This window comes from Octodon degus, unplaced genomic scaffold (genome assembly GCF_000260255.1).
Source record: "Octodon degus isolate 3935 unplaced genomic scaffold, OctDeg1.0 scaffold00001, whole genome shotgun sequence".
Taxonomy (NCBI): domain Eukaryota; kingdom Metazoa; phylum Chordata; class Mammalia; order Rodentia; family Octodontidae; genus Octodon; species Octodon degus.
In genome coordinates, this window is record NW_004524577.1 from 2,251,825 (window position 1) to 2,260,959 (window position 9,135).

General features: G+C 54.4%; 1 protein-coding gene across 2 annotated transcripts in view; it reads right to left on the bottom strand.

Moving 5' to 3' along the window:
* Positions 1 to 8,827, bottom strand: part of Gga2 (golgi associated, gamma adaptin ear containing, ARF binding protein 2) — a 29,447-nt gene extending 20,620 nt beyond the window's left edge. Inside the window, exons 1-6 of one of the 2 annotated variants that reach the window (XM_004622889.2) lie at positions 8,743 to 8,827; positions 6,433 to 6,508; positions 5,011 to 5,109; positions 3,083 to 3,206; positions 1,365 to 1,465; positions 252 to 332 (exon numbers count right to left, since the gene is read on the bottom strand). In XM_004622889.2, the coding sequence (XP_004622946.1) occupies positions 252 to 332; positions 1,365 to 1,465; positions 3,083 to 3,206; positions 5,011 to 5,100 (396 nt within the window). In that variant the 5' untranslated portion in view covers positions 5,101 to 5,109; positions 6,433 to 6,508; positions 8,743 to 8,827. Of the gene's footprint in view, positions 1 to 251; positions 333 to 1,364; positions 1,466 to 3,082; positions 3,207 to 5,010; positions 5,110 to 6,432; positions 6,509 to 8,742 lie in introns of those variants that run through there. The other variant, XM_023714631.1, reaches the window with a different exon arrangement.
* Between the last annotated feature and the right edge of the window lie 308 nt (positions 8,828 to 9,135).

Here is a 9,135-nt window from a genome sequence, read left to right on the forward strand (position 1 = left end):
TCTCTCTCTCTCTCTCTCTCTCTCTCTCTCTCTCTCTCTCTCTCTCTCTCTCACACACACACACACACACACACACACACACACAAAGCAATGACAGAAAAGGGAGGGAGAGCCAGGATGCCCAGGAACACAACTGCTTCTTCCAGTCACCACCCTGCTGCCCTCCAGGCCCCTCCCCAGCACCTAGCACCCCCAAGCACATGTGCACGCACTGCCCAGCACCCCGCCAGACCCACGTGAAGAACACCCACCTCCCTGACCAAGCTCTTGATCAGCCGGTTTGCAGCCTGCAGGTCCTCAGGGTGGCTGCTCCTCAGCAGTCGATTCAGAAGCTAGAGAAGAGGATGTGGCTCTAACACCGGCCTGAGGGGCAGCAGCCCCGGAAGCGCCTTTGACACTAGTAACAGCCAGATTATCTCACTGAGCCGGCACAGAGATGCGGGCCCTACAACCACCCAGCAGGTGCCCGGCTTTCAGGGAGCAAGGACGGGACAGTTAGGTTCCCACGCCCCATGGGGCATGCATGACGAACTCTGGGGACATTCCTGGCTGTCCTAACTGATGAGGAGGCCCTCCTGCCACCAGTGGGTGAGGCCACCCAGCGGGCGAGGCCAGGGCGCTGTCCCATCCTCAGCACGGCCTCCACCAGTCCGCCCCAGCGCAGAAGCATCAATCTCAAAAGGTCCAAGCTACCGAGGCGCCCTGGCCCACACTAGCTGCGATGGCACTGCCTGCGGCCACACAGTGTGTCACTTTACTCCGAGCCTGGCAGAACGCCTGGCACACGGGGGCCTCCCTCTTAGCTTAGGAGACAGCAAGGATGGGAAACCCTAACGGCAGCAATACAGAAGCGACTCCCCAGAAGCCGTGCCGCACGCTCTCCAGCTCCTCAGCCGCACCACCCACCTGCACTGGAGCTACCCTGCCTCAGGCTGGGTTTGACAGCTTTCCTCTTCCCTCCCTCCTTTTCCTTCTGATGTCTGAGACCAACAATTCTGAGAGGACAAGGGCGGTACCAGGCTCACTGGCACTAAACATGATCTTCCCCAGTGTGCAGCTCTCTGCCCCCTACCCCCAGCACCACACACAGGGAGACAAGAGATGAGTCCCACAGCCCGCCCCTCAGGTGACCTTCCGGACCCTTCCGGCCCAGGAGCGCAAGCTGGGATTCCAAAGCATGACATTTACCACCCCCTGCTGTGCAAACACATCGGGGCTTCTGCAATCTCAGACCAACTCCACACCCTCCTTGGGCACGTTCTCCATGCTCTGGTTCAGAGGTCAGTGGCCTTTCCAGGCCAGCGCCCAGGAAGCAGTCTAACCAGGGCCCACCCAGCTACCGAGGGCTGGGCACAGCTCCCCACCTTGGACTTTTCTTCATCATCAAAGATGGAGCTGGTGGGCCAGGGCGAAGGTGGGGGTAAGATTTTATCCACTGGTAGTTTAGGGTCTTGTTTTATGATTCCTGAAATACACAATTCACAAAGTAAAAATACAGGAACGGGTACCTGGTGACATAGCAAGAGCCAGTACCAAGTCCAGAACCCTTTGGTTCCTGATGCCCCACAAAAAATTCATTGCTAACAGCCTCCAAAAGATACAGCCAGCGTGCAGCAGAAGCTCTGTGTTTTCTTCCAGGAGCATCCAAAGTCAGGGGCATCAGAGCAGAGCCAACCCCAAGGCCTGTACTCCATGGATCTTTTGCTATGAAAGTAAGGATCCTTTTACGCACCCACATAAATAACCTCTCAGGACCCAGAAGCTACTGCAAGCTCCCTGGTGAAGTTCCTAAAAGGACTAAGAGTGCCCATCGTACGGAAAAACTATCTTTTTTGGTACCAGGGATTGAACTCAGCACCTTGTGCTTGCCAGGCAGGTGCTTACACTGTTGAAATACCTCCCCAACTCCCAACTATCCATCTTAAAACAAGTTCATTCGGAAAAGAGCCCAGCCTAGAAAGAATATGGGCCCCAGCTTCCAGAAAGGACACACAAGGAAGAAAGATTACCCTGACAACAGTAAAAGACAAAACACTAGACAATCTACAATTTAACAACTTTTTTTTTTTTTTCCTGGCACCAGGGATTGAACTCTGGACCCTGTGCTTGCCAGGCAAGTGCTTACTCTACTGAGCTATCTCCCCGGCCCTACTAACAACTTATTTTGAATCCAGGAGACCTGAGACCACGGGGCAGCCCCACATTCCCCTCAAGTCTAAGAACAGGCGGGGTCTCCAGGGCACAGTGGGAGGCAGCACAGCTAAGACTCACACGGGCCAGCCGTCCCGGAGCACACCTGCAAGCCCAGGCCAGGGAGGGGAGGCAGACGACTGCCCCAGGCAAGGGGCACGCTGGCCGCACAGCGAGTCCAAAGCCAGCCTGCACCCTGCCTCAAAAAACAAAAGAAGTTCAGCTACAACAGCTTCACACCGTTCAGAGGCCAATGCGAGCAGCCAAGAGAATACACAACTTTTGGGGGCACAAAACATGGAAGACGAGCTCCCCTCCATGGGCTTATCTCTCTCCCCAGAGACCAAAGTCTTCAAGCTGCTGGGGTAAGGCAACGAACCCTGCACCCTCCAAGCAGCGGAGGGAGAACCCGGAAAAAGCAGGCAGCAGGAGTGTGGCCTGAGGCCGGAGCAGGGACTGTATCCTCTGAGCGGGCCAGGCTCCCAGAGAAACCACAGGGAGGCAGTGACACAGTGCCCCCCATCCGCCTTTGCAACGCGTCACCGCCGCCTGCTGACAGGAGCAGCAACTGTGCGGAGACGCAGACCAAAGGGGCCCCAAGCAAGGTTCCAGCACATCAGTCGCAGCCTAAGCCTAAGGCCCCACAGGACAGCGCACAATGGGACAGCGCAGAATGGGACAGCGCAGAATGGGACAGCGCAGAATGGCAGCTGCCAGGCAGCAGCGGGGAAGCTCAAACCCAGCTGGACGCTGCCGGCAGGGGGAAGGTCCGCCGTCTCCAGGGATAAAGACGCCTTCCTGTCCTCCACAGCGTCCACCTCCCGACAGGTCACGAGCACACACGGGGGGCGCCCCCAGGGCTGAGGGAGCACAGCCCCAACGAGAGTCACACCTTGCTTCTTCAGCATCTGGTAGGCATCGCGGATCTTGATGTCTTCCGGAAACCACACAGTCCAACTAAAGAGTATCTCAATAATTCTTGCTTTAACTTTCTCTGTGGCCCAGGCCCCCAGGTACTGAAAGCAAAAAGGAGAGACAATTATCTGGAAGAGTCTTAAGAGACCTCTTGGCCACCACGCACATTCAAGAGAAGCTCCGAAGGCCCAGGGCAAGGGGCAGCCCACCACGGGCAAAGGGAGAGGCGTGGCCAGAGGCCAAAGCGTCCGTCCCGCAGCCAAACCGCAGCCCTGCCACAGCGGGAGTTCGGAAGGTCCTGCTCCCGCAGCTGGGCCTGCTCGCAGCCTTCTACGTCATGGAAATTGATTCTTTTTTTGACTGATGCAAGTATACAACAAAACCTGATCTTAACCCACTTTCCAGCACAGAGCTTCAAAAACCCACAGAATTAAAAATAAATAAAAATAAACACACACAGAATGGGGGGGGGGCCTGCCCCTTAGCTCAGCTCTTTAAGTGGCTGCTTCAACCAAGCAGTCAGGCTCAGGCTGCTGTGGTTCAATCCCCACAACTCAAGCCAGCCATCCTGCCCTGAAGGCATTTGGAGCCAAAAAAAAAAAGAATAGGGGCCGGCCAAATAGCTGAGCAGATTGAAGCGCCTGCTTAGGCAGGGACTGGGTTTGATTCCTGGGGTGCCAAGCCAGCCCCGCCCCTGGGGTGTGCTGAGACAGCAACTGAGCCTGGGCATGGTGATGTGCACCTGTAATCCCAGCACTGGGAAGGCTGAAAACAGGAGAACCAATACACGTCTGATCCGTGTAGTGAGACCCTGTACTAAATACAAAAAAAAAAAAAAAAGAAACCCACAGAATAGCCAGACGTGATGGTGCAGACCTGTAACCCCAGCACGGAGGTAGCTGAGGCAGGAGGGCTGCCCCAAGTTTGAGGTCTGCCTGAGCTACAGAGTGAGTTCAAGGACAGCCTGAGCTATGCACAGCAACACCCTGTCTCAACAAAAGACAAACTCCAGAATGCCCTGAGTGGCAAGGGTGTCCTATTACTGGCAAGGGGGCCTGGGACCAACCCGAGTTTACAGGGATGACTCGCAGAGGCTGAGATGGGCGTCTCCAGGGCATGGACAGCACAGTACAGAAACGACAACTGCACAGAAGTGCAATCTCCAGCCCAATCTGCGACCCGGGCACAGGGATGCAGAGAGGTGAGGGCTGGAGACTCAGCCCTGCCAGTGACACAGGCCCTGGCCAAGCCGCCAAAACACCTGGCTGGTAAATGCACCAAGGTGCCAGGAGGGGCACGGGCCCAGGCCCACGAGGGCATCACGCCCTCCTGCCCCCATGGACCCCTTGAGGAGCAAGAGATCATGACAAGGCACACTTCGGTGTTCCATGTATGCTTGGTGGATTACGGAACCCGGAAGCGGGGACTCCCCAAAGTGGCAATCAGGGACTCGGAGGCACAGTGGTCTGAGGCCTGGCACCTGAGAGCAGGTGGTCTAACGGGACTGACTTAGCTTCTAGGGTGTGCGGAGTGTGGGCTCCAGGTAGTCAGGAGCCGGGTGAACTAGAACGTGCTGGACTGCAGCAAGAAAGGGTCCCAGCAAGCTAGCTCCTGAGGGGTACAGGTGCAGATGGCCAGCCAGACGGCTACGTGACACTCACGGTCACGCCGGCCGAGTCACTGCTCAGTATCTTCTCGGGCTGCACACCACGGAACAGGACATGCCACTTGCAAGGAGAAGTGTGAAGAAGGCTAACCACGGAGGGGTGCAGCTGACCAACACAGTGGTCCTCCCCCACTGTGGAGAGGAGACGCTCTCCCACACAGCACCCCTCACGGGCTAGAGCCCTCGGCACGTGGCTCGGCTGTGGGTGCCCGCTGGGCAGGCTCCACCCTGGAACTCACTTTGGGCGATAACACCTTGATCAGCTCGTTCAGAAAGCGGAACTTGGCCACCTCGCCGTGGAACTTCTCCCCGCAGTGGATCATGCACATCTCCAGCACCTGCACGGACACAGGACCTGTGGGAGGGGCCGGCTCCAGGTGCACAGGACCACGGGCGGCCTTCCCCAGGGCACAGCGACCCTAATGTCTGGGAGGAAAGGGATGTTTCCAGATCAAGATGTCCTCTGTCACACACTGCCACGCTCGTGTCCAGGAGGTAGCTCGATGGCGTCTCCGTGCACCCCGAGGTCATAGCGCCAATCAAGGAGACCCAGATCTCTCCAGCAGCTGAAACCAGTGTGAGAGTCACAACTCCCCAGGGGAAGAGGTGTCATGCAGTGCCCAGGGCCTGCACCTCTGTAGAGCGCTCGCTGGCACTCAAGAGGCACGTTTTACCTCTCGGCATCTGTCATTTTTCAACATGTCAAATGAGTTAAGAGCTTTTATAATAATTTTCATTTGTTTTAAAAGTTAAAAGATCAGCAGGTGTGGTGGTGTACACCTATAATCCCAGCACTGGGGAGGCTAAAGCAGGAGCATGGCTGGAATTTGAGGATAGCCTGGGAACAAAGTGAACGCAAGGCTAACCGGAACTGCATAGGAAAACCCAATACACACGCGCACACACACGCACGCACACACACACACACACACACACACACACAGAGACATTGATTGTAATTGGCTCTCTTTATCATGATTGCTTGTGACAGGGTCTTTCTGTGTAGTTCAGACCAGCCTTGAGCTCACTAAGTGGGGCCCAGGTTGGCCTGAAACTCACAATGATCCTCCTGCCTCAGCCTCCCAAGTGCTAGGAGTACAGGCCTGTGTCACCAAGCTCAGCTTAAAAAAATCTAGGTTTCTGTATTCTCTTGAAAAAACCAGGGGCCAGGGAGATGGCTCAGTAGAATAAGCGCTTTCCTGGCAAGTGGAAATAAGGCCTGAGTTCCACCAAAAAAAAAGAAAAGAAAAAACCAAAAGTTTTTAAACAATACTGGGCCCAAATTCAGGCCTCTGCAGATGGGCATGTGCCTTCCCATAGCAGCCTCACATGGTGCAGGGGTCCAGGGGAGACACTGTGGGCGCCGGAACTTGCCAGCCCTGGCCTAAGAGTAAAGGACAATAAAGCCTTCCGTCCCTTCTCCCACAGGAAGGGAGCCAGGGTGCGGGGGTGCACAGGAACCATGGCTAACTTTCCCTAAGTCTACAGTGACCCTGATATTGTGCTGTGCCCCAGAAACAGAGCTGAGGTGGGACAGCCACTGGCCCAGAACCCGCCAGCCCACTCTCCCAGGCTTCTGTAGGGGACCCTCTCAGACACCCATGGCCCCGTGGGGCTCCTTCCAGCACAGGAGAGCTGGGGGAGGCACAAGCCAAACTCACAGTCAAGGCATGAAGAGCTTCCTTCTCTTGCGGGGACTGGATCTTGTGGGCCAGCAGCCAGGGCGCATGTGTTGGGCTGGGGGAAAACAGAAAGACCGGGGCACTGGGTGGGGAAGAATTGACCACCCGCGCTCCTGGTGCCTGGAGAGCCCCTCTGTGCTAGCCCTGGGTCCTGAACAGAGCTGAAGTGCAAATGGCACACAGCCTGGGACGGATTCTGCGGGGCTGGCTCCCGGCCTCCCGCCACCCCTCATCACACAGGGTCCTCTCCCGGGGGAGCCACATCACCCTCCCACAGCCAACTCCGTGAGATCGCTGGGGGGAGCAGTCAGCATTCCACACCCCGGACCCCGTGGGCCCTGTGGTAGCTGCTCAGGAGACCCTGGAGGAAGAAGTGCAGGCCTGCCTAGGGCTCACATTCCAGAGAGCAGATCAGCACCATGACAGCCCAACCTGGGGGAAGGGGCTTTGGAAACAGAATTCAGCAGACAACCGTCTTGTGGCTGAGGGACAGCCCCGCAGCACAGCACTTGCCCAGTGTGCCACCGCTGCACCACGAAAAAGCTAAGATCGTAACAACATTTTACCACTTCCTGCTTCTCAAACAGAAAACTGTATTTAAATCAGGAGCACACTGGTGTCTCACATCAATAAACTAGCGCCACTCCAGCAGCCACACTCTGACTTTTGAGCGCCAGGTTTTCTTTTGTTTTATCGGGGGTTGGTCTGTAGAACTAGGAACTGAACTCAGGGCCTTCACAATGAGTTACCTCTTTCGCCCTTTAAAAATTCCTTAAAATTCTTCTTTTTTTTTGGAACTGGGATTGAACTCATGCCCTTATTCTACTGAGCTATCTCCCTGGCCCCTTTTTCTTAAAATTCCGAGACAGGACTAAGTCACTCAGTTGAGCAGGCCAGGCATGAACATGCCATCCTCCTGGCTCAGACTTCAGAATGCTGGCATTTCAGGTGTGTGACCAGCAGCTAGCTTTACAATATTATTTTTTAAAATAAAAATAAGCTGAGCATGGTGCACGCCTATAACCCCAGCACTCAGGAGGCTGAGGCAGGAGGATCCCCATAAGCGCCAGGCTAGCCTATCTCAAAAAAAAAAAAAAAAAAGTAAATAGTTGTGGGGCCAGCCTGATAACTCAGGGAACTAAAGCACCTGCTTAGCAGAGAGCAGCTGCCGGTGACCCCACCCCAGGGGCTCACTGAGATGGTGACAGAGACTGGGCAGTGGCACACCTATAATTCCAGCACTTGAAAGGCTCAATCACTAGGAATCCAATCTACATAGTGAGACCCTGTAGATTCTGTCCTAAATACAGAAAAAAAAAAAAAAAAATAGTAAATAGTTGTGAACAATCACTTTTTTAAAATCCACATGAGGGGCTGGGGAGATGGCTCAGTGGAATAAGGGCTTCCCTGGCAAGCGCAACAGCCTGAGTTCAATCCCTGGTTCCACAAAAACAAACAACCAAAAAAATAAAATAAAATCCATATGAATTTGTTAATTTATTTTTTAAAATATTATAGATTTAAAACTTATTTCTTACCTTGAGTATGCAAAATACAAACTTTACAAAACGTTCACTTCTTTACGTCACAGCTTACAAATATATAAAATAAAAGCTTGCTTAAATTTATAGCACGTATTTATTAGGCAAGGAACTAAACAGAAAAAATCCGCTTGTCCTGTCCAAGGCACAGCTGGGATGACCCACTGCCCGAGCCACTGCACACGGAAGCCACAGCGCGAAGCAGCCTGGCTGCACGAACATGTCCAAGAACTCAACCAGGCATAGTCACCCAATTTAGGCCATACCTGGACACCAGAAGGCAAAAACAGATTCTCCTTGTCAAAGTAGGCAGCAGTTTGAAAAGAACTTTGGTAATTTAATTTTATTCTATCTTACTTCAATTTCGAGACTAAGTCTCGCCTTGCAGTTCAGGCTGACCCTGAACTTACCACGATTCTCCTGCCTCAGCCTCTTATTAAATGCCAGGATTACAGGCCTGCACTGACCATACCTGGCTTAGGTTTAGAACAAAACTGTAGTGGTGCACGGCTATAATCCCAGCACTCGGGAGGCTGAGGCAGGAGGATCACCAGGAGTTTGAGGCCAGCCTGGATTATATATTGAGTCCAAGGCCAATCTGCCTACCGAAGCAATGTCTCAAAAAACAGGAAGACAAACAAAAGCTTGGGAGGGGCACACAACCCGAGCCTCCCAACCGTCCCCAGAGGCAGAGCCCCACACTCCCCTCACGCCCTCAGAGCTCAGTGCGCACATGAAGCCGCCTTACCCACTGGGGTCGGTGTTCACCTGCTCGCAGAAGTTCTGCAGAGCCGGCCAGTCCTGGTCTGACACACTTGGGTCCGTGGCTTTGTCTGTCAAGAAAACAAGCAATACGCTAAAGGAAGCACAGCACACCTGTGCACCCGCACGGAGGCGCACAGGCGCACGGCCGCAGCCCCAGCCTCAGCCCAGGCCGCCTGTGGCACCACTGTCCCATCAGGCAGCTCAAACCACGGGCATTCCAGACAGGCCTAACCACCTTTAGCTATCTTTCCACTAACGAAATTAACAAAAAGCTGCCTGATGGAGTTGGCACAGTGGGGCCACAGCCATTCACGCCACCCAGCCACAAGACACAGGGTCCACGGCTCCATTGCGAATGTGTTAAGGCCAACATGGG